The 25,486-nt window shown below is 34.8% G+C and overlaps 2 protein-coding genes across 15 annotated transcripts in view; both read left to right on the top strand.

Annotated features, from left to right (window-relative positions):
* The window catches only part of LOC101244102 (lysine-specific demethylase JMJ25-like), a 40,166-nt gene extending 21,944 nt beyond the window's left edge, over window positions 1–18,222 (top strand). For 11 of the 14 annotated variants that reach the window (XM_069288087.1, XM_069288096.1, XM_069288098.1 and 8 more), the window contains 12 exons: window positions 13,296–13,415; window positions 14,851–14,961; window positions 15,048–15,158; window positions 15,246–15,356; window positions 15,444–15,554; window positions 15,643–15,753; window positions 15,841–16,005; window positions 16,093–16,203; window positions 16,291–16,455; window positions 16,572–16,730; window positions 16,813–16,974; window positions 17,048–18,222. In XM_069288087.1, coding sequence (XP_069144188.1) covers window positions 13,296–13,415; window positions 14,851–14,961; window positions 15,048–15,158; window positions 15,246–15,356; window positions 15,444–15,554; window positions 15,643–15,753; window positions 15,841–16,005; window positions 16,093–16,203; window positions 16,291–16,455; window positions 16,572–16,730; window positions 16,813–16,974; window positions 17,048–17,734 — 2,124 coding nt within the window. In that variant the 3' untranslated portion in view covers window positions 17,735–18,222. The remainder of the gene's footprint in view (window positions 1–13,295; window positions 13,416–14,850; window positions 14,962–15,047; window positions 15,159–15,245; window positions 15,357–15,443; window positions 15,555–15,642; window positions 15,754–15,840; window positions 16,006–16,092; window positions 16,204–16,290; window positions 16,456–16,571; window positions 16,731–16,812; window positions 16,975–17,047) is intronic. The other 3 variants (XM_069288090.1, XM_069288089.1, XM_069288088.1) reach the window with 3 other exon arrangements.
* A 1,304-nt stretch (window positions 18,223–19,526) lies between these two features.
* VPE1 (vacuolar processing enzyme VPE1) lies at window positions 19,527–22,036 on the top strand. The gene is given in 9 exon segments (NM_001321024.1): window positions 19,527–19,755; window positions 20,012–20,176; window positions 20,324–20,480; window positions 20,565–20,650; window positions 20,728–20,948; window positions 21,062–21,110; window positions 21,230–21,430; window positions 21,512–21,709; window positions 21,808–22,036. Coding segments are annotated over 9 exon segments (1,383 nt in total). The 5' UTR covers window positions 19,527–19,587; the 3' UTR covers window positions 21,946–22,036.
* Window positions 22,037–25,486: the final 3,450 nt, after the last annotated feature.

Genomic DNA, 25,486 nt, shown 5'->3' with positions numbered 1-25,486 from the left:
TTACCATGTCTAAATATTCTCATATCTCACTATCCAATTATGCCATAATTAAAACTTTCCTCAAGCTGGAGTGTACAAGTCATATGCTCCTAGTATGCCACAACTATAGTCAATTCTGGATCCTTGAAGTTATTTTTATGAAAATATCCGCAAGTTGATCTTTTGAATTGACAAAACTTGTGGCGATGTATCATGGCTCAATTCTTCTCTCGAATGAAGGGACAAGTGTCAATGTGCTTTGTAGAATATAGAGATAATGGAACAATCTTACTCTTCATATCATTCCAAGAATGAGGGTTATTTATGTGTACAAGCAAGTCTATCTAATGACACAAAATTAAAAGCAAATCTATCTAAGTAGGCATTTAGCCATGTGATACATAAGGTAGAATCAGCGTTTGGACATGCAATTTTACGTTGGTTCCATCTCATGATTTGGTATCATGAGTTGTGTTACCATATTCTCCAAAAATCATGATATGGAAATACCATATCATATTTTGAGTTATTTTAATACAATAAGTGATCCACAAGTCTATATTTTGTTAAAAACAACCTTACATTTATATCTACTAACCATTTATTTCACATGTTATAAAATTTATAATCACATCATTACTTTTTAAATTTTGTTATTCTCACCGACATAAAATTTATTATTCACACCAACATATAATCACTTTAACTCACACTTCATGATTGTTGAGTAATAAAATCTTGAAGAACCCATGAAAGGTGTTTCACTTTTACTCAAATATATTGATGAAACAATTACTTAAGTGGAGAACAAAAAAACTTTATACTAATTTATTATACGATTTATGTTTTTTTTTATTTGATAATATTGAATAAACAATAGGAGCTATTTTAATAGTTTGAGAACTTGTGGGTTTTTTATGTTTGAGAAAATATACAACATCAAAATTCCATACCGCATTTCCAAATAAAACTTCAATTTCATCTCATGATTCCATATTATGATACCATATCATGATACAATATCGCATGGCCAAACGAGCCCTAAGGAAACAAAATAAGAAAATCCCTAAATATCTTCTATCTATGATTGTGCTATGAATACAATATGATAATATGTCTATGTGCATTCAGTAACACTCCTCCTCAAGTTGGAGAATAGATATTAATCATGCCCAACTAGTAGATATGTTAGGATCTTTGTAGTTAGCCCCTCTATGTACGAATTTTTGAAGGTCACCAACATATCCTTAATGGTGTGGAATACAACATTACTATTTTCAAAAAAAGATATTAATCATGCCCAACTTGTTACAAAGATATTCCACTCCCATAAAAAGTTGACATAAATCGACATATGCACTAGAAGTTTGACTTTGGGAGCTACTATTGACCAACATAAACCACATTAGCTAAATGAATACGCCCTTTTGAGAGAACCTAATATACCTTGCCAGGGGTATAAAGGCATGACTGGTGTGATCACTAAATTTGATGCCCAGAAGAGGGGACTTATATTCCTGTGGCACATAGTTCTGGGACTATGAGGGTACAAGGGACCCTAGTCCAACTCAGTGCTAAGTCTACTCCCAACTAAACGTGTATATGACTTAAATGTAACTGAAATATTGAACAACTCAAAATACTGACATTAAATCTGAATGTCATATTTATATACTAATAATGTAACATTTGAAATCTGGAGCATGATTATTTGTTTATCTGACCTAACAAGTATATTTCATGAACTAAGAGAATTTATACAAACTAGGGTTTGAGTTTCATGCAAGGAACTAAGCAAACTTTCCAAGAAACAAGCTAATTCGATTTAGGATACTATAACGGTTAAATCACAACAAGTACCGAGGGTTTAGAAACCCTAGGTCTAAACAAAACATGTAGAATCAAGGAACTAATTGAATTCTAGGGACCTAGCGGAGGAAAGGAACTCACTAGTGAAATCCCACATACCTGTTGACGAAATCTACGGGGAAACCCTTTGGATTTGGGTGTTGAACTTTGAAGAACACTGATGCTTGTTCTTGGGAGGTTTGGTTGACTTCTCCTTTTCTTTTTGCTCCAAGATTGGATGATTTTTGGGGAATGAGGGTTCTGGTATGTCTGACTAAGTTATTAGGCCTAAGCTGAGTAAAACAATGTAGTTTAGGCATCAAAAGAAGTAGTTTAAGTGCTCAACCTATAGGGGAAAAGACCAAAACGACCCTGAATGAAAACTGTATCTACTACATGACTGACGGGCCGTCGTTTGAACTACCGTTCATCGTTAGGACTCGTTGTTCATGCTCTGCTCGACACGGCTTCACTAAAACAAGCACAACTTTTTACTCCGAGCTTGAATTTTAGCAAACTCGGTGACGTTGGAAAGAGGATTCAATTATCTTTCATTTGATAGGTCATGCGCCACCTAATTCATTTTGTGCTAAAAGATATGACCGTTTGAGGTTGACCTAACAACCATTTTTCTCCAATTGGCTACGGTCCGTAGGTCCAACCACGACCCATACTGGTCGACCGTGAATGGGATCAGAGACCATCAAAATTTTGACCTTAACGACTGAACCCCACCTACAGGCGTGGTTCTACCTACGGTCCATGGGTGCTTTCGCTGGTACTGTCAATTTTTCTAAATATTAGGATTTTCTTCATTTTGCGGTTTGAGGTGTTACATGTTATACCATCCTGATCATCGCCCTTGCTAACAATATCATCAATAAAAATTACCAAATAAATACACCTTTGGAGCAAAATATTGATAAAACACAAAGTGTCGTGTTTCACCACGAGTCATGCCGAACTCCTAGATTACTGTGTGAACTTACCAACCACGCTTAGGGAGACTGTTTTTGACCATAAAATGACTGATGCCTACTTGACTCCCCCATTCATAACTACAAAATTAGGTGGTTGCTTCATATAAACTTCATCCTCTAGGTAACCATTGAATGTCCAACTGATAAGAGACCAATGTCAAACATCACCCATGGATAGAAAAAGACAAACAAATGGTATTTATGCCAGAGGAGAGAAAGTATCACTGTTATTAATCCCAAATATATAAGTATATACCTTGGCAACAAGGTGAGCCTTCGGTCGATCAACTTGGTCGTTTGGACGAACTTTGATTGCATTATCTAATGACGACAACAATGTTAATCAAAGGAAGAGGGACAAGCTTTCAAGTACACCACTTGATTGTAAAACAAACATCTCATCAATTATAGTTGATAGAATTATGTATCTTCACTTAACAAGTAATGGACCAGGTCCCTTACTACACTCCAGAAAAATACCAGAAAATTAAATGCAGTAAAATCAACACAATGATTTTACGTGGAAACCTCCTTGCTTAAGGGAGTAAAACCACGACTTGTCTCACAGGATTTTCAATCGTTTTCACTAATCTTCAAAAGCAAAAGTAAAAAACGATTATACCAAACGTAAGAAAGAGTTATCAATCTTATCGTTAAGCAATAGTTCTCTATTGCTTAACAAGCCTAAGTAGAAAACAATCTACCCACTAAGCTATCCCACCTGGACAACCTAGACTTTTAACACAACACACCAAATCCTTTATAGATTCAGGAATGGTTTACAGTTTAAGAACGAGAGAATGTATTCCTAAACAACTAGACGAAAAGCTCAAGATATTGTTGTTGTTCTTGGAATAATTCTGCCTTTACTTTGTAGAGCCTTTGCAAGAGTTCTTGAAAAGTTTTTATCAAGTTGCAAAAACTAAAACACAAATGTTTAGGAAAGTGCCTTTTATATGGGCAAGTCACTTTCCTAAACTTCTTTGCCATTGGTTGGAATGGTCACACTTTTCTGACGCTATCAGGAAGTGTGCACCTACTTTTTGTACGTCTCCAGCTGGCAGTTGACTGATTCATCATCATGAGGGCCTGGTACCTCTACTAGGTCTCTGGGTTTGTTTCATCTGCAATACTTCAAAGAAGACACCTGCAATACTCAAGTAGAAAACTCGGTACCTTTATGAGGTCCCTAAGTTTGTCAAATCATCAAAACTACAAATAACATTTTCCCCCTTTTTGATGATGACAAACAATGATATGATCTGAAATCTTCACCAGAATCGTTCCCCCTGACTTTGTATTCCCCCTTTCTGTATATTCCCCTTTTTCTGAATATTCCCCCTTAATGTATGTTCCCCTTAATGTATGTTTCCCCTTATTTAGCTACTTACAGTTTACTTCCCCTTTTGGCATCATAAAAAAGATATGCAGTAAACCATTGAGTCAACATAAATAATGAACAAGATCAGAGCAAACAACAATCAAACAGTAGAGGAAAAGCATTCACAAAAGACCATAGGAAGAACAACAAAGGAATAAAGTAACCAACATGCCATTATAACATAAATACATTAAAAACAAACTAAAATCCATTAACACGATGATTAGCCACACAACAAAAGAGACACAGGGAAGGATTGATTGACAGTTTAGGAAGAGGGGGGAGATTTGGATAGGGACTGGATAACAAGTGTGAGTCGTGCATTGGCAGCATCATTATCCTTGATGGCCTTTTCTTGCAGGGCAGTTATCGTCGCCTTCAACTCATTGTTCTCTTTCTCCAGTGCTTGTACAACTGAAGAACCAGGTCCCTCACTTTGTGCAGTAAGCAGCTCTGCTTTGAGTAAAGCAATTTCAGCCTCTTTACTACTCAACCGCACAGTGAGTTCTTCAGTCTCATGTTTAAGCTGATCCAGGTCCTCAAGAAGTTGAGCCATCTTGCTTTTTGGTAAGCCTCTGCCTTCAATACATTCACATTCAAACAAGGTATGCTCAGAGATAGTTTGTAGTTTGTTTAACTGTCCCCACCTTTCCAACACCAAGAGGAATCTGAAAGTGCTTGAATACTTTAGTGAGAAAGTATCCATACCCCATTCCATGTACTCCTTTCCTCTCAATAACTGTTTTGTGAATGTGTTCAATCATGAGACTAGGAAGGCACAGAGCCTCAAAGCTGCACAGCATTTCCATGACGTACAAATCAGCAGCAGTAGCAAGTGTTCTCTTTTCAGTACGAGGGAGAATCACTTTGTTGACAAACTCGAAGACCAGCTGATAGTCACTCTTCATAATTTTCTTATAGATCCCAGCAACCTTGGTTGTGGGAGTCTTAGAAATCAGAGATGCAAATTCTGAAGAGCAAGTTTTTGCTTGAACGGACTGGGTCCCCTCTGTAGGCACTCTGAGGATTTTGCCCAACACCTTTTCATTCAAAGAAATAGCAACATTGTTCACACGTGTGAGGAGACTCCCATTTTCCAGAAATTGAACATTGTAATAGAATTCACGAACCTCTTCTTCATGGAGGATGGGGGATTTCTTGTTGAACAGGTGCAGCCAAGACTGGATCTCTACCATGTCATGCAGAGAGTCCATGTCCGGAAGAGTAATAATCCCCATATCAAACACTCTTCCAGCGAGAACTGCTTGTTTCCTCAGACTGTCAACTACTTCCTGCAAGTTGACATTCTCAACTTTCCTGGCTTGAGGACCAGGTTCCTGTGTCCGCTTCCTCTTCCTTTCAGATTTCTTCCCTTTTGACTGTAACTTTTCAACCTTCTTTGTAACCCTTTCCCTTTTCTTTTCTGACTTCTTCTTGTTATTTTTCTTTTCAACCTCTTCTCCAGACAACTCAACTAATTTTTCTTTAGGTATCTTAAAATTTGATACCTTGAAGGTTTCGTGCACTTCTGACTACAGCAGCAGAGCGTGCGCTTGCCTTCAAGGCATCTACCATCAATTTTTGTGCAGCAGACCTTGTATTAGGTCGTCTCTTAGGAGTCTCCTCCACGACCTTTTCTTTCCCTTTTTGACTCTCAACCTTCCATTTTAATGGTACTTCCTCATTTGCAGATTCAAATTAAAAGGAAGAAAAATACCGCCCCAAATCGGGGGTTTTATCAAAAATGGGTTGAGAAGGTCTTACCTCTTCTCCTTCCAGGGCATCAGTATGTTCTGCTCTGCCCTCTTCTCTCATCATTGCCAGGCTCTCAATCACGAGTTCCTCACTCGCTGCCAGGATATTAAACTCGGAAGCCCTGTGTTTTGGTAGATCTCCCTCAAACATGTTGTCAGGTAACATGTCTTCACATGGACCAGGTACTGCAGCAGTGTTTAGGTCGATGGAGAAGAAAGGGTTATCCGGAGTATTTTGAGGAGGACTGGGTGGGGGAGGAAGTCTGGCTTGAGCAGTTGTTGGAGAATAGAATGCAAGGGGCTCAATTTCACTAAGTGCATCCAGCATTTGCTTAGAAGAGGACGAAGAAGAAGACATATTTGTGATATTGGAAGGGGTCGTAACAAAAAGAAGATGAAGACAGATTTGCCTTTGAATGTGAGAGGATTTTGTGATAAATGAGAGAGATAAAGTTAAGAGACGGATGAGAGTTTCAAGAAGAAAAGACCCCTTTTTAAAAGACGTGAAAAGGTGTCAGGTCCTTGATTAGATGCGTCGTTTGAGGGAGAAATGATTGGACTGATCGGTCAGAGTAATCGATGACTGACACATGGCTTTTTCAACGGTCAAACTTTTTAGTTTAAAATTAATGTAAAAATGCTAACCTGGACAGGTATCAGGTACCATGATAGAGTTTAACTTCATTCCTTAATTGTTCTAGCCTCTTCTTTTGCTGAGCAGGTCCCTATTGAGAGTATACCTACAAAAGATACAAAAAGTAATCTTGTTCAAATATTTAAGGTTCACACAAGGGATACCTGCACTGCAAATCTAACCATCAAGGGAGTTCTACTGTTAGAAGCTAAAAGCATCACTTGGAGATCAACATCCCCAATTTTAATCGATTTCTCTCAAATTGATCCTTACTGAGAGCCTTGGTAAAGATGTCTGCAATCTGTTCCTCCGTTGGACAGTATGTGAGTACAATATTTCCCTTCTCAACATGATCTCTCAAAAAATGATGTTTGACATCAATGTGCTTTGTTCTCTTACGATGAACTGGGTTCTTTCCCATACTCACAGCACTAGTGTTGTCGGATCCACAACAATTGAGAACAACAAGCTGCAACAGCTACGTATTCAGCTTCAGCAGTTGAGAGAGCCACAGAGTTCTGCTTCCTAGTGCCCCAAGAGACAAGTGATGATCCAAGGAAATGAGTCATTCCAGAGGTGCTCTTCCTGTCAACTTGATAACCTGAAAATCAGCATCTGCAAAACCAACCAGATCAAAAGTATCACCTGCAGGATAAAAGAGAACCAGGTCCCCTGTTTTCTTCAAGTATTTGAGAATGCGTTTTGCAGCCTTCAGATGTGAATCACGAGGACATGCTTGAAACCTGTCACACATTCCAACACTGTAAACAATATCAGGCCTGCTAGCAGTCAGATATAGCAAGGAGCCAATGATTCCTCTGTACATTGTCTGATTCACAAGGGGATCAGATTCTTCTACTATCATCTTGGAATTTGTTCCCATAAGAGTGTCAATAGGTTTGGAATCAAACATATTGAATTTCTTCAGCAGCTCTTTGATGTACTTCTCCTGGCATATTGAAATTCCATTTGATGATTGCTTGATTTGCAGCCCCAGGAAGAATGTCAACTCACCCATCATGCTCATTTCAAACTCCCTTCCCATCAGTGATGAGAATTCTTCACAGAGGTGTTCTGAAGTAGCTCCAAAAGTTATGTCATCCACATAAACTTGAATGATAAGCAATTCTTGTTCTCTTTTTAATAAGAACAAAGTATTGTCTATCTTGCCTCTTTTGAAATCATTCTTCAGCAGAAACTTTGACAACCTTTCATACCATGCTCTTGGAGCTTGTTTTAGACCATATAGTGCCTTATTCAATCTGAACACATGATTTGGTATCTCTGCATCTTCAAAACCAGGAGGTTGCTTGACATATACCTTCTCTTTGAGATCTCCGTTCAGAAATGCACTCTTCACATCCATTTGATACAGTTTGAATCCCATAAAGGCAGCAAAAGCTATTAAGATTCTAATAACTTCCATTCTGGCAACAGGTGCAAAAGTCTCATCATAGTCAATTCCTTCTTCTTGATTGTATCCTTGCACCACCAGCCTGGATTTATTTCTAGTAATAGCTCCATTTTCATCAAGTTTGTTTCTGAATACCCACCTGGTTCCTATTATTGTTCTGCCTTCAGGTCGAGGAACCAGGTACCATACCTTACTTCTTTCAAACTGATGAAGTTCTTCTTGCATAGAATTGACCCAGTCTGCATCACCTAATGCTTCTTTAACATTCTTAGGCTCAATGGATGATATGAATGCTGAGAATGCAACTAGATTTCTTGTTTTTGATCTAGTTTGAATTCTAGAATTCAAGGGAGAAATGAGATTATCAAGAGGGTGTGATGAACTATGCTTCCATCCTGACCTTGCAGCAGACTGATTTGGCAGATCATCATGATCTTCTTCATCAGGAGTGACGTCATAATCTGGGGAGTCTGATGTACTCTGGCTGGAGTTTTGAGTAGTACCAGGTAACCTATCATCCTGTTCAACCTCAGCATCCTCTTCAGGTAGACTGTGATTCTGATCATCACAATCATTTTTGAGTTGTTGATCTGCATCAGTTTCAGCACCTTCAATCTTCTTGGATTTTAGCATTTTGAGCACATCATCATCATCATTTGATCCATCATTCTTCAAGCTTCCATTTTCATCAAAAACAACATGAATGCTTTCTTCAATGCATTGAGTTCGTCTGTCGAATATTCTGTAGGCTTTGCTGGATGAAGAATATCCAACAAATACTCCTTCATCACTTCTAGGATCAAATTTTCCCAGATCATCCTTCCCATTATTCAGCACAAAACATCTGCATCTAAAAGCTCTAAGATAGTTCAGCATTGGCTTCCTCTTGTTGAGCAGTTCGTATGGAGTCTTGTTCAACACAACTCTTATTAGACACCTGTTGGTAACATGACATGCTGTGTTAACAGCTTCAGCCCAGAAACTTTGAGGAAGATTTGATTCAATAATCATAGTTCTGGCAATGTTCACCAAGGTTCTGTTCTTTCTCTCCACCACTCCATTTTGTTGAGGAGTTCTTGGAGCAGAGAAGTTGTGGCTTGTACCATTTTCCATACAGAATCTATCCAATGTTGAGTTTTCAAACTCTGTCCCATGATCAGATCTAATGCTGCAAACAACTTGATTCAATTTGGTTTGAATCATTTTGAAGAACACTACCAGTTCATTAGCTGTCTCTGCCTTTGATCTCAAAAATCTCGTCCAGGTGTATCTTGAATAGTCATCAACAATCACCAAGATGTACTTCTTTCCATTTCTGCTTTGAACCTTCAAGGGTCCACAAAGGTCCATGTGAAGCAGCTCTAAGGTTCTTGATGATGTAACTTGATTCTTGGGCTTGAATGATGATCTGATTTGCTTTCCTTTAACACAAGCTTCACATATTTTATTTTCAGCAAACTTCATTTTGGGCAACCCTCGGACCAGGTCCTTTGAAATCAACTTATTCAATAAAGATGAACTCACATGTCCCAGCCTACGATGCCAGAGATCAGCATTTTCATTTTGAGCACTGAGACATGTTAAGTCATCTCCATGAGAGATTTCCAAGTTTGCCACATACATATTTTTACTTATATGTGCAGTGAAAATTACCTTGTTTGTAGTTAAACTCACCACAGTGCATTTTTCAGAAGTAAATTTGACCTCATTTCCTTTGTCACAGATTTGTGACACACTTAGCAACCTGTACTTCAACCCATCCACATGGTAAACATTGTCAATTGAATCTTCAAGAGATCTTCCTACTTTGCCAACTCCCAAAATGTACCCCTTCTTGCCATCACCAAATGAGACACCTCCACCTTGGAGGGTCTTGAGTGAGAGGAAGTTCTTTACATCACCAGTCATATGTTTAGAGCAGCCACTATCCATATACCAACATTGACTGCTGCCCCTCTCACTCACCTACACCAAAAATCACTTGTTAAGCTTAGGAACCCATTTCAGCTTGAGTTCCCAGTAGGCAGACAAAGGAGTGATCAGATTGTACTTGGCCCAATATGGTAGACTTTGAATCTTTCTAACAAAGGACCTAGGAGCAGGAACAAATTTTTTCTTTGAAAATCTGTGAGTTGAGACAGGTTCTTTAGGACCAGGTTTCTCATTTGGTACATTCTGTCTTTCAGCATAATTAGAGTATCTTTCACATGAGTTTTTCCAGCTAACACACTCATTCTTCAAATGTCCATTCTTACCACAATGCAGACACAACAGATTGTCAGACACAAACACATACTTACTGTGAGGATTATAAGGAGGATTTATGTTCAGACTTCCTAGTCCTTTCTTATTGAAATTACTCTGATTTGTCACATTTGACAGCAGTTTTGAGGATTTGGTCCACTTAAGAGATTTTTCAAGTTCCTCCTTAAGTTTCACAACATCCTGTTCTAATTTGTTATTCTTTTCAAGTGACAATCTGAGATTTGTCTCGGATTTTTTAATTTTTCTTGAATTTCAGCTTGCAAACTGTTTGGCTTTCCATTCAGCTTTTAGCTTCTTCAGTAAACTGACACAACTGATGCTTAAGTTCAAAATTATTTAACTCTAGAGACACCATTCTTGCCATTGTCTCTTCAAATTGAACTTTGTTTTCAGTTAAAATTTCAAGTTCAGCATTCATGGCATCTCTTTCAGATGTTAAATCTATCACAGAATCTTGCATGACTTTTGCCAAGGTTCTTAATTTCTTAAAAGAATATTTATCCAAGTCAATTTTCATGTCAAGAAGAGTTACTTGATTGTCCTCTTCTTCATTTTCTGTGTGTGCCATGAGAGCAAACATTTCATTGAAGACAGTTTCCTCCTCATGCACAGCAACCATAGACACATCTTTTGGCTCATCAAGATCTTCTGAATCACTTGAAGAATCCCCCCATGCAGCAAGAGCCCTTTTGACAACCATATCAGCAACAACTTTACGATCTTTGTTTCCAAGTACCAGGTCCCTTCTGTTTTCTTTGTCACCCCTGTGTTTTTGATGTTCCTTGTTTTCAGTCTTGAGCAAAGGACACTCTCTGATGAAGTGTCCAGATTTTCCACACTTGTAGCAAGTATCTCCTTGAGCAGCATTTCGAGTCCCATTTGTTCCTCTTTTATACATTTTGTTTTTTCTCACAATCTTTTGAAATCTACTGATGAGATATGCCATATCATCGTCATCACTTAAATCTTCATCTGATTTATACTTCAACATCAATGATTTGTCCTTCTTGATTTCCTTTTTTGACAAATCATAGTTTCGATTCATCTCATGTGTTTTAAGATTGTCAATCAAGGCATCCATGGTCAGCACCTTCAAGTCTTTAGCTTCAGTAATGACATCAACTTTGCTCTCCCAAGACTTTGGAAGAATTCAAAGCACTTTCCTGACTTGTTTGGTCATGCTTATAGGTTCACCCAAACTTCGCAGCTCATTTGTAATAGAAGACAACTTGGTGAACATGTCATGTATAGTTTCTCCTTCCTTCATTTTGAAGTTCTCATATCGTGAGGTGAGCATGTCAATCTTGGATTCTTTGACTTGTTCAGTTCCTTCATGTGCAGTCAACAAGCAATCCCAAATTTCTTTAGCAGACTCACAGGCTGACACTCTGTTGTACTCTTCAGGTCCTATCCCACAGACCAGAAGAGTTTTAGCTTTGAAACCCTTTTCAATCTTTTTCCTGTCAGCATCATCATATTTCTGCCTGGGCATTGGAACAGCAATGGTCTTTTCTCCATCCTTTACTTCCATCATTGGAACAAAGGGTCCATCTAGTATAATATCCCATAACTCGCTATCTTCAGCCATGAGATAGTCGTGCATTCTAACTTTCCACCAACTGTAGAAATGTCCATTGAAACGAGGAGGTCTGTGTGATGACTGACCTTCTTCGAGGTTAAGTGGAGCTGCCATTCTTAGAACAAAATCACTTCCTTGGTGTTAACCAAATAGGTAGTGCCTGCTCTGATACCACTTGATAGAATATGTGCCTTCACTTAACAAGTAATGGACCAGGTCCCTTACTACACTTCAGAAGAATACCAGAAAGTTAAATGCAGTAAAATCAACACAATGATTTTACGTGGAAACCTCCTTGCTTAAGGGAGTAAAACCACGACCTGTCTCACAGGATTTTCAATCGTTTTCACTAATCTTCAAAAGCAAAAGTAAAACACGATTACACCAAACGTAAGAAAGAGTTATCAATCTTATCGTTAAGCAATAGTCCTCTATTGCTTAACAAGCCTAAGTAGAAAACAATCTACCCACTAAGCTATCCCACCTGGACAACCTAGACTTTTAACACAACACACCAAATCCTTTATAGATTCAGGAATGGTTTACAGTTTAAGAACAAGAGAATGTATTCCTAAACAACTAGACGAAAAGCTCAAGATATTGTTGTTGTTCTTGGAATAATTCTGCCTTTACTTTGTAGAGCCTTTGCAAGAGTTCTTGAAAAGTTTTTATCAAGTTGCAAAAACTAAAACACAAATGTTCAGGAAAGTGTCTTTTATATGGGCAAGTCACTTTCCTAAACTTCTTTGCCATTGGTTGGAAAGGTCACACTTTTCTGACGCCATCGGGAAGTGTGCACCTACTTTCTGTACGTCTCCAGCTGGCAGTTGACTGGCTCATCATCATGAGGGCCTGGTACCTCTACTAGGTCTCTGGGTTTGTTTCATCTGCAATACTTCAAAGAAGACGCCTGCAATACTCAAGTAGAAAACCCGGTACCTTTATGAGGTCCCTAAGTTTGTCAAATCATCAAAACTACAAATAACAATAGTTTATCACCATCTTGTATGAGAGTGCTTCAAAAGTGAATTTACAGATGAAAACAAAGGAAAAAGATGATACAAAGGCCTTATGCAGTGATGGCAGATGATAACTTAAATAGGTATTATGAAAATTAGTATTACGAGTGGATTATATACGTTTTTGTAGTGCAATTAGTTGATTAGAGGTGACAAGTCTGCACTAGGTGTAGGGTTTGGCAGATGATGTGAATCTTCTGGGCCTGAGCTGGAGGCAGACGATGATGATGTTAGAAGTGTTGGCATTGTGGCTAGAGATGTAGAAGTAACTGTAGATTCGATAAAAGTTGGTGTAGGTTAGACCTTGGAGATATCTAATGATCAGAAGATGTAAAGTAAGGTCACAACTAAAAAATTCTATTCTATTGATCTTTTTTGATAAAACAGTAATAGTGTTGGTCTTGTTTGTTTTATTATTCTAAATTTTTTCTTACTTCCACAGTCGTGCATAAATGTTGCGCTTTGCTTCGTTTCACCTGAAAATGTTGGTGAATGTATTCGTTTGACTGAGGAATTCCGCAAACTTCCCCAAGATCATGTCGCTAAAGAAGACAAATTAATGGTACTTCTCTTGTTTCATGTTTCTCAGAGTTGTTTATATGCTTCTGTTTTTTATGACCGTGTTCTTGCCAGAATTCCTCTTTGCACAGATTCAATCTTCATTAAATAGATTACTCCCTATCACCATTATTATTTTGGGGAGTCAAAACAGTCTAAAATGTCTAACTATCTTCAAATGTAAAAGATTTTTGAATTGGACTACTTTTTATATAGTTTCAAGTACATAAATTCTATTTTAAAAGTTTTGAGGAATCTGTCAATTAATTTCCGAGGTCACACCTATAATTAGATGTTTGACTCTATTACTCTGGACCTCGCCATTATTCTCAGGAAAGAGGGAGTATTATTTATAGGCTCTTCAATTATTCTGGACATATGTAGCTAAGTGTGACATGGATCTGTCTGTAAGGCTATAATTGAAACACAAAGGATGTTTCATTATTTACGCTTGAGGTCTTTCTTTTAATGAGTTTCAATTGTTTGGGGACATCTTTGAATCTCGTAGGGAAAATGAGTATAATGCAAACCAGACAAGTTCCTTTCCCTGGCAACAACAATGTCTCTCTTTTCAGTCTACTAAATCAGCCTTTCACTGTCCACCCAACCTTATTCTTATTTGAGCTTTTAAGGTTAGCTATAGTCAAGGTTCTTCTAAAGCGGGATAGCCATAGAAGCAGGCTGCTATCCTTCGGTTAAGGTATTAGTGTTTTTCCTATTATACCACAAATATCACACTTCCACTTTGTTCAAATAAGAGTTTGCATTGTTTCTTACCATGAAAAGACAATACCTTCCATGAAAAAAAAAGATCAAGTGGCTTTCAATAGTCGAGTAATGTTTAATGCTATGCCATACAATTTGAGTGATAAATGAGTTCTGTCGTAAGCATGATCAGTGTTGTTAGAAGTGAGCACTTCGTCGTTTTAATAATTTTCCATACAATTTGAGGGATAAATGATTTCCGTCTTCAGCACGAATCCAATTAATAAAATCCTTGGATTTCTTCATTTTGGATTGGACATCGTACTTTATGCTCTTTGTTATAGAATGTACAGACACATTTTCATGTAGAATACACAGCACAACCACTGATAGATTTATGGATTTCATATTTTGTTTTCCTTAGATAGATTATTTGTACACCTACAAATAACACTCCTTTTGGATTAATACAATATTGGAACTTGCTCCATTCTCTCTATATTTTACATGGCGTCAGAGTAGAGTTTTTATTTTGTTTCTTTTTTTTTCCTTTTCGAATCACTAGTGTTTTCCGGAAAATATTTTCTACTCACCAACCAAACATGAGAAAATAAGTCCAAAAGCTACTTCTTTTCCAGGAAAACATTTTCTAGGAAAACATTTTCCATGAAAAACATTTTCCTTCATACCAAACACACCCTAGATGTATAACAATCTATATCTTCTGTTTTCAGGCCATGCCACAAATCAGAAGGAAATCTTCTGCTACCAAAAATGAGCTGGTTAGAACTGTGGAAACTGATTGTGGGAGTCTTGTTTCAAGTCATCTTCTTTCTGCAGAAAAGGTATTAAAATCATCCTGTCAGCTTCCTTGTATGGTTTTTCTGAATACATCTTTAGATGTACAACAATCTATCACCTTTGTTTTCAGGCCATGTCACAGGCCAGAAGAAAATCTTCTGCTATCGAAAATGAGCTGGTTAGAACCACGCAACCTGATTGCAGGAGTCCTGTTTCAGATCATCTTCTTTCTGCAGAAAAGGTATTAAAGCCATCCTGTCAGCTTCCTTAGTATAGTTTTCCTGGATTTATCTTTAGATGCATAACAATCTATATCTTCTGTTTTCAGGCCATGCCACAAGCCAGAAGGAAATCTTCTGCTATCCAAAATGAGCTGGTTAGAACTTCTCAAACTGATTGCCTTAGTCCTGTTTCAAGTCATCTTCTTTCTGCAGAAAAGGTATTCAAGTCAACCTGTCAGCTTCCTTGGTATGGTTTTCCAGGATTTATCTTTAGGTGTATAACAATCTATATCTTCTGTTTTCAGGCCATGCCACAAGCCAGAACAAAAACTTCTGCTATCGAAAATGAGCTGGTTAGAACCACGCAAACTGATTGTGGGAAACCTGTTTTGAGTCATCTTCTTTCTGCAGAAAAGGTATTAAAGTCATCCTGTCAGCTTCCTTAGTATGGGTTTTCCTGGATTTGTCTTTAGGTGTATAACAATATATATCTTCTGTTTTCAGGCAATGCCACGAGCCAGAATAAAATCTTCTACTATAAAAAAATGGCTGGTTAGAACCGCGCAAACTGGTTGTGGAAAACCTTTTTCGAGTTATCTTCTTTCTGCAAAAAATGTATTGAAGTCATACTGATAACTCCCTTAGTATGGTGTTCCTGTATTATTTTTTAGATGTAGAACAATCTATATCTTCTGTTTTCAGGCCATGCCACAAGCAACTCAGCAAAGATCTTTGGATATTGTGAGACAGTCAGAAGACATTGCACATGCCAGAAGAAAATCTTCTGCTAGCGAAAATGAGCTGGTTAGAACCGCGGAAACTGATTGTGGGAGTCCTGTTTTAGGTCATCTTCTTTCTGCAGAAAAGGTATTAAAGTCATCCTGTGAGCATCCTTAGTATGGTTTTCCTGGATTTATCTTTAGATGTATAACAATCTATACCTTTTGTGTTTAGGCCATGCCACAAGCCAGAAGGAAATCTTCTGCTATCGAAGATGAGCTGGCTAGAACCGCACAAACTGATTGCGGGAGTCCTGTTTCAAATCATCTTTTTTCTGCAGAAAAGGTATTAAAGCCATCATTCCAGCTTCCTTAGTATGGTTTTCCTGGATTTATCTTTAGATGCATAACAATCTATATCTTCTGTTTTCAGGCCATGCCACAAGCAACACTGCCCACATCCTTGGACATTTTGGGACAGTTAGAGAACATGCCACTGGGAATGAAAATATCTTATGCTAGTGATAATGAGCTGGTTAGAACCCCTCAAGTTGATATTCGAGGTCCTGGTTTAAGTCGGCTTTTTAATGCCAGAAAGGTAGTGCAGTTATCTTGACAACTTCTTTTGATAACCAAAAGAACAAATCCTGATTTTGGATCGGGGTTGACTGTATTTATCTTTCATATGTAGCAATCTCTGTCTTCTCTTTTCAGGCCATGCTACAAGAAACCCTGCATGCATCCTCAGACATTGTGGGACCACTAGAGAACAGTTCTCCAGGCCAAATATCTTCTGATATTGAAAATGAGCTGGTTAGAACCCTTCAAGCTGATTGTCGAAGTCCTGTTTCAAGCCTTTGTTCTGTGGAAAAGGTAGTAAATTATCCTGTGAGCATCTTTAATATGTTTTTCCTGGATTTATCTTTCGATGTAACAATCTGTCTTCTATTTTCAGGCCATGCTACAAGCAATTCCACCAGCATCTTCAGATACTGCGGGACCACTAGAGGACATGGTACCAGGTCAAAGGAAAATATCTTCTGATATTGAAAATGTTACTACCCCTCAAGCTGATTGTCGAAATACTTTTTGCAGTCATTTTCTTTCTTTGGAAAAGGTAGTAAATCATCCTGACAATTTCTTTAATATGTTATCCTGGATTTATCTTCCTTCTTTTCCTATGCATGAAGCAGGATCGACCCGAGGAAAGCACATCTGTACCTAATCTGAATCGAACTCCAACTATAATTCAAGATGTGAACTCAACTTTCCACAAAGTAGAATCATTCCTAAAGTCTATCCCGAAGGATCATTTTTGTTCACTATCAGGTACACCAAATTCTAATCTGGAGTCTGCAAAGGAAACAGTAAAACATTTTGTTGGAGGACCATTGAAGATGTTGGCGGACCCAGCTAATGAAAAGGTATTGAAGGAAGCAATTAGCCTATTGAACGAGAATCTCTCGTCATTCACTGACGAACAAACCAAGCTGTTGGTAAAGATCAAACATATATTCCCATCAATGGTTCAAGACCTGAGGGACGCAAGCCAAGCCGAGTCTAGTTGCCAAGACTTCTTCATTGATCTTGAGAAGCACAGGAAAACTTTAGATGACTTGAGGAACACTGACATGGAATTGAAGTTAAAGTATGATCAAGAAGAGGCTGAAGAGAAAGAAATGGAAACTATGCTTATGTTCCTTAGGAAGAGGAAGGCTGAAATTCTAGAGAAAAGACGTGAATTATCTGTGGAGGCTAACCACACTATGTCTTCAGCAGGTAAGATTGAAGACACCAAAATACTGTTGGTCAAGGCTAAAGAGAAAATTGATAACTTGAAGAGGCAACGGTCTGTTCTTAAACCTATGCATCTGTAATTTGAATGCCAACTCTTGTAACTGGTGGATAGAGCAATGCTAGTGCTAATCAGTGCACTCTTTTGAAGAAAAAAAAACAAAAAGATCAGGGAAGGGACATTTTAAATGGTCTGGTTTTTGCTGTCGATGAAGTGAGTTAAGGGTTCGGTATGATCAATCTGTTTAGGGTTTATTGGCTATCCTTGTGAGCAATCATATGGAAATTGCCCAAGATTTCGAATGGAGTTAGCTCTCAACTGCTGTGAAAGGTTAACTAGGAAACACAAATCCTCTTATGAAAAATGACATGATGTGGTAAATTCATGTTTTTTATGCAAGAAAACACTATAAAATACTTTTTGATATTAAAAGGGTGTTGTACTTTCAAATTTAAGTGTATTTTTTGTATAGAGAAAATTTCATCTCTTTCTCTGTGTATTCTTGTCCTTTGTAACAATTTTCAGTGGTACCTTTATATAAATTAGTATGAATAGTTACATTGCACACGATGCCAACACAGCCAAAAGTTCAAATTTTAGATCGTAAATAAAAAAACAACTTTTGATGATTGGGTGCTCCAAAAAAAAAAGTTAAAATCTAATCAAACATTTCACAAAATTATAAAAACATTTAAAATAGAATTAACAATTGTATGATTTAAAGCAAAATAGGCATTTGTTGTATATGCATCTCAATTACTCATCAACTATTTTAAAAAAAATAAATTAATAGAATTATTCAATTATTTTTAGACAAAAAATAATAAAGTATTATCGTATTTCACTTTTACTTGTTCAATTTACCATATAAATATTTTTTTTTCTTTCTATTTTACCTGTTTGCTTATTCCCTTAAATCATTTTTCAAAATTTTTTGAATCATTAACAGTCTTAAAAACAGTAATTGAGAAGTGTATAGCTTCACTCCACACTCCATTAGTCATTACTCCATTATTCTTTAACTAATTACACTTAATTTAAGGATTAATAATTGGACTTTTTAGTATTATGTACTATATAATTAGGTCTTAAAAACAGTCTTATCACATAAATTTTATTTGAGAAGTGTACTCCAAATACTACTCCATTATCCTCTAACTAATTACACTGAATTTAAGGATTAACAAATGGAGTAAGGTAATACATTATTTGTCCATTTTTAAAAAATGTTGTTTCTTTGTTCAAATAAGTAGTCAAATTCTAACAACTCTCTTCGCTATATATTTGATGAACGTTTATTATTAGACTTTAATTACTCCCACAAGGTAATACTTCTACTTAATTTTCCCATATTAATTAGTTCATTTTATAATGTGCTTAATAAATTAATAAAATGATGATTTTCCTAATTTATCTCTTAAAGAACTTCTTGGAAATTTTACAATAAATATGAATACTTTAAAAAAAAATTGCATGGATAATATAGAAATAAATAAATTAATGTTTTCTTGATTTATTAAGGTGATATAATATGAGACAAGTATATTCAATATAATGATGAACTAGTATGAGACAGAGATGGCATATTATCACCACTATCTCATATTAGATGAACATCTTACTATCTTTGGAAGTTAAAACAAATTTTGAAGATTCTATTTTTTTTTAAAAGGCTAATTAATTAATTTATATGAATAAAGGACAAAATAAAAAGTATTTATCAAATATGAGACGGAAGGAGTACATACATTAGTATAGAGAAAACAAATGTAGAAATATTTAACAACGTGACATAATTGAATGCATAACCACACCCATAGAAAAAGACAATTAGGAAACTCTATAAATTTAATTTGTGTAATAGCCAATGGATTAACTCACCACTAATCAAAATTAAAGGAGCAAAATATACAATTACTTTTCTAAAAGTTCAAAATGTTTGTAAAAATTAATGTTGCATCATTCCTAATTGCACTTTTTGTGGTACTAACTGAGGGTCGTAATGTGATAGAGAGATTTGATGAAGATTATGAGGATTCAATTGGAACTAAATGGGCTGTGTTAGTAGCTGGATCAAAGGAATGGTATAATTACAGACACCAGGTAATATATACATGTATTTAATATTAATGTGATACTACACGTACGTGTGCTAACTTCATATGAATCAGTACTGAAAATCACTTTCTTCCTGCGGAATCGAATTTATCTTAAAATTGAAAGAAATTTGAGGTTGAATAAGTTGATAACAATAATGTAATGAAAAGAGAAAGATTATTTAACTTAATTTAAATTAATTATAGTAAAAGAATTGTTTCTAACATCGATTAATTTTTTTATTTTGAGCTAATAATTTCAGGCTAATTTATGTCACGCTTATCAACTGCTGAAGAAAGGAGGCCTAAAAGATGAACACATTATTGTATTCATGTATGATGACATTGCCAATAATCCCGAAAATCCTAGACCTGGAGTTATCATAAATAACCCACATGGTCATGATGTGTACAAAGGAGTACCCAAGGTACATACTCATGTGTTTTGAACTTTATAACGACAACTTCGACTGTCAATAACATATATTATTTGAGTAAAATTTAATGAATTCAATTAAACTCGTTTTTAAACTTCTAATTGCGCCTCGAAATTAATGTATGTATAATACTTGTAGGATTACACAGGAAAAGATTGTAATGCTCAAAACTTTTATAGTGTTATCTTGGGAAACAAAAGTGCTTTGACTGGAGGCAGTGGAAAAGTTGTAAACAGTGGTCCAAATGATTATATTTTCATTTACTATACTGATCATGGTGCACCTGGGCTAGTTGGTAAAAATTAATTTCTTACTCTACCTAAACTATAACATAAATTATTTTTCACCAAATTTTTTAATCCAATTTTTTCATGTTTAGGTATGCCTGAAGATCCACCGGTCTATGCCATAGACCTCAACGAGGTGTTGAAAAAAAAACATGCTTCTAGGACTTATAAAAAAATGGTAAGTAATTTTTGCTTTGAATCAATTATATATGTCGAAATTGAATAATGAACATATATATGTTATTAATTAATTAGGTATTTTACTTGGAAGCGTGCGATTCTGGAAGCATGTTTGCCGACCTTCTTGATGAAGGTTTAAATATTTACGCAACGACTTCATCAAAACCCGATGAAGATGGTTGGGCTACGTATTGTTATTTCACCGGTGATACATCTTGCTATGGTGAGTGTCCACCAAAAGACTTCAAGGATAATTGCTTGGGAGATTTGTTCAGTGTTTCTTGGCTCGAGAATAGGTATGTGTATATGTTTGTTACATTAATAATTTATTAATTTGATTGAATTAAAAAAAAAAAAAAGTGATATACTATATGTTAAATTAAACTAAACTATACTTTGTACAAACCAGTGATTTGCATGATCTACAAGTTGAAACTTTGGAAAAGCAATATCTACGGGTAATTTTATTTTGCCATCATATAGTTGAGGAGTACGTAGTTGTTAGTTTTTTCATTCGAAATGTTATAAATGTAATTCCTAATTTTTCATTGATTTTTTTTAAAAAAAAATCGATCAGATTCATAAAAGAGTGTTGAATAATGGTACACATGGTTCCCATATGATGCAATATGGTGATTTACATATAAATAAGGATGCACTCTCCATATATATGGGTTCTAATTCCCCAAAACATACTTGGTCTGCCAATAATAACAACGCCTCAAACTCAAGACATGTCAATCAACGCGATGTTCAACTCTTGTATCTCATATCCAAGGTGATTAATTAATCTTACATCACTTTATATTTTGTATGTAACTACGTAAAACAATGTTTAACTATACAATTAATTTCACAGTTTCAGAATGCTCCGGAAGGGTCTAGAAGAAAAAATGAAGCTTATAGGAAACTAAGTGAAGTTATATCAGAAAGAGAACATGTAGACAAGAGTGTAAAACATATTGGACAAATTTTATTTGGAGTTGAGAATGGTCAAAAAGTGCTCAACATTGTTAGACAACCCCTTGTTGATGATTGGGATTGTCTTAAATCCTTTGTAAGTATATGCTACACGTCTATATGTTATAATAACAACGATCATATATACATTGACAATATAAAAAAATAAATTAATATTATGACGTTGATGTACAGGTGAAGATATTTGAGTCGCATTGTGGATCATTGACTAGCTATGGTAAAAAACACATTCGTGGATTTGCTAATATGTGTAATGCTGGAATTCAAAGGGACCAAATGGATGCAGCTGCTAAACAAACATGTTCTTCTTAATTAAGGAATTAATTAATTACTGATCATGTAGCTTTTATTAAGCAGCTTCATCATTATTATTAATAAATCGTATGACTGCTATTGCTAATTATCTTTGCATCTGTAATTTGAATGTCAACTCTTATATGTTAGAATAAGAACCGATAAAAATATGAAGAATACAAATAAAACTTGCTTGGCTTACAGGCATGTTAAAAACGCTTTTTGAAAATAATTGGAGTTTCTCCCATGAGCAAACGAAAGAATAAATAATAACTTTATCTTCAAAATTCAATGAAGCCACAAACAAGTAGAATTAAAGCGTGTTGCTCTTCTATTCTTAAATTGGTGATACTGCCTTTAAATTAATGTCTCACAAATATTTTTTTCAACGAAAAATAGCTTCTTTTTTTTGAGTGCGTATCTTTTCACATAAAAGAAACTCAATTTATATGACAAAAGTTTGCATGAAAAGACTTCAATTAAATTGCATCTTTTATAGATTTATAAGTTGAAAATAAAACTTATCTTTCAGAAAACCTATAATCTAGAACTAAAACAAAATATATCTTCCATAAGATTTATAACGTCGAATTAAAATAAGAATAAATATTGCAATTTACATTCATGTATTTTATTATTTCAAAACTTTTAACGAATGAATTTATTTCACAATTAATCGAAACATAGAGGGCAATATTAGTGCTAATTAGTGCATTTCTTTTGAATAAAAATAAATACAAAAAGAAAAGGAGAAGGGACAAATTCTCTTTTTAATAATACTTTTTTATATTAAGAGGGTGTTGTAAGTTTCAAATTTATCCTGGATGAAAGTCAGTATATTTATGTATTCTTGTCCTTCAAATCCATTTATGCATCGACTCTAATGTTGTAACAATTTTCAATGGTACCTTCAGTTGACATCCTTGTATTTTGTATGAATAATTGCATTCCACACTTTATTGGCGACGTAATCGAAAATTTTAAAAAGGGCATTCAAAACTATAGATCATAAATAAAAAATTATCCCCGTAATTAAGGAAAATCAAACGAAGAAATGTTTGAAAAGATTATAAAAACCTTTAAAATAGAATTAATAATTGTATAATTTAAAGGAAAATATCTAAAACACAATATCCAGTAATGTAAGATTTATTATTATTATTATTATTATTATTATTATTATTATTATTAGGGAAAATTGTATATAATAGCAAACTAATAACCTAAATTAAATGGAATAGCTAGGGTTTGATTTAATTATGCTCCATAGCAAACATTAACTAAAATTTGCCAGCGTCTCTCTCCCAAAAATCTCGCTCGCCACTCTCCATTCTCGCTCGCCTCTCTTGCTTTATACACAGAAGTGTACAATTCTGTTTCTGTTTTGTATAAAGCGAGAGAAAATTGTATATACACATGCAAAAATGTATATCTTCGTGTCATACACTTAATTATACAATTTACAAACGTTTTACTTCAAATATTGCGGAGAAAAAGGTCAACAAATTATACAATTGTGAATTATACAATTGCAGTGAAATACAATTTTCTCTAGCTTTATACAACATAAGTGTATATATTGTGTTTCTGTTTTTGTATAAAGCGAGAAAAACATATATCTTCTTGCTATACACTTATAATTATGCAATATACATACCTTTTAATTCGATTCAACTGTATGCAAAGCAAATTATACAATTGCAGCGAAATAGGCCAGCGAATTATACAATTTAGGCCAGCGAATTATACACTTGTATATGTATAGCGAATTATACTGTTTTTATGTTTGTTATGGAGCGCAATTATGCAAAGTTTGCTATAGCATACAAATATGAATTTTTTGTTTGCTACATGTGAAAGTTGCCCTTATTATTATTATTATTATTATTATTATTATTATTATTATTATTATTATTATTATTATTATTATTATTATTATTATTATTACACGTGGGGCATGCTAATCTTCACAATATCGTTTCAATTTTATCAAATATCTAAAAAGGGCGAATCTAAGCTTTGTAAATTATAGGATCAAAATATTTTCGGAATAGAGAGAGAAAAAATTAAGAGAGGAGAGAAGTAAATTAGAATTCCCCAAAATAGGGTCTAAGACAAGAGTATTATACACTATTCTCAAATGATCACTTCAATTCGAAATATACTTTAGAAAAATGGCATAATACATAAATATATTTTTTAATTTAGGTTCACTTTATATTTATGTCCTCTAACTTTGAATATGCACAAATAGATACTTAAACATATCTAAAATTGAATAAATAAACACATAATTCATACATGTTACAATACACACAAAAAAACACCACATAACACACAAATTTCCATCTCGAATGCAACAAGTGCCGCTACTTCTTAATTCTATACACCTAATTAAATTATAATTATATGATTTTGATTGGAGGATATCCTAGGGTGAGTATCTAATTGGCTTTAGAGCCACTTTCCTTCCATTAAGGATGTTACAGGGCTTGGGGTTTAAAATTGGTTGGAGATTATTTTAAAAAGGATAAATTTTAATCAATCACATTATTTTAATATGAAGTTACAATCTATTCCTCTTTAGTTAGTAATTATATTAATTCTTAAAAAGTAACATAAATTGGATACATTAATATATAGCTTGGATACATTAAAGAGTATCTCAAACACATTATAATATAAACCAGATGCATAATATGTAGTTCGGATACATTAAAAACTAGCTCGGATATATTATAAAACAAATTGAAAACATAATATGTAGCTCGAATACATTAAATACTGGTTTGGATACATTAATATGTAGCTCAAATATACTAAAAAAATAAGAAATTTTAAAAGTTTTTAAAAATAGAAGGGATATTGAAAATAATGAAAACATAAGACGTGTATTTTAATAATTTTTCATTTTAAAAATATAAGTATTATGCAATGATTGACATATTACAAGTTAATAAATACATTATTAGGGTTGGACTCCTTCTTTCACTTGAGGTTAAAATAGTTGATGGTGTAACTAATTCAAATTTTAGATTTTCTTTTTCATATATAATGATTCAAGTTTTAATACATTGAAATATGTAATTGATTATTAGGTGAATTATATTATACGAATATCATTAAATTATGATATTGGAAGATTAAGACTTAAGTCTAGACTTGAAATTTAGAAAACATAACAGTTGAAATGTTAATTGGCACCAAAATATATATAAGAACTTGATCATATATTTTGAGTGAGTTTTAGGGTCTAGGTTAGACCTATAGTAATATGGGTGTTAGTTTTGAAATCTTATTGTGGTTATTTATGCGAATAGATTGCTTTGAGTTGGAAGTACAACAAAAAGGCAAGTCTCAAGTCCAGGAGTGGTTGTTCAATTATTTGAGGCAAATGGATTTCTAAATTTTTGTTAAGTGCATAGAGTTCTATATTTTTTTGTGGTATGTGTTGGATAGTAATAGGACTTGATGATGAGTTAACTTGTCCAAGTTGAATAATTCTAAAGATGAAAAAGTTGTAATAAAAGGCAATGTGATTAATTTTTGGAGTTTGATG

This window comes from Solanum lycopersicum, chromosome 8, assembly GCF_036512215.1.
Source record: "Solanum lycopersicum chromosome 8, SLM_r2.1".
Lineage (NCBI taxonomy): Eukaryota > Viridiplantae > Streptophyta > Magnoliopsida > Solanales > Solanaceae > Solanum > Solanum lycopersicum.
Note: the sequence above shows the minus strand (reverse complement) of the source record. Positions and strands in the feature narration are given on the sequence as shown.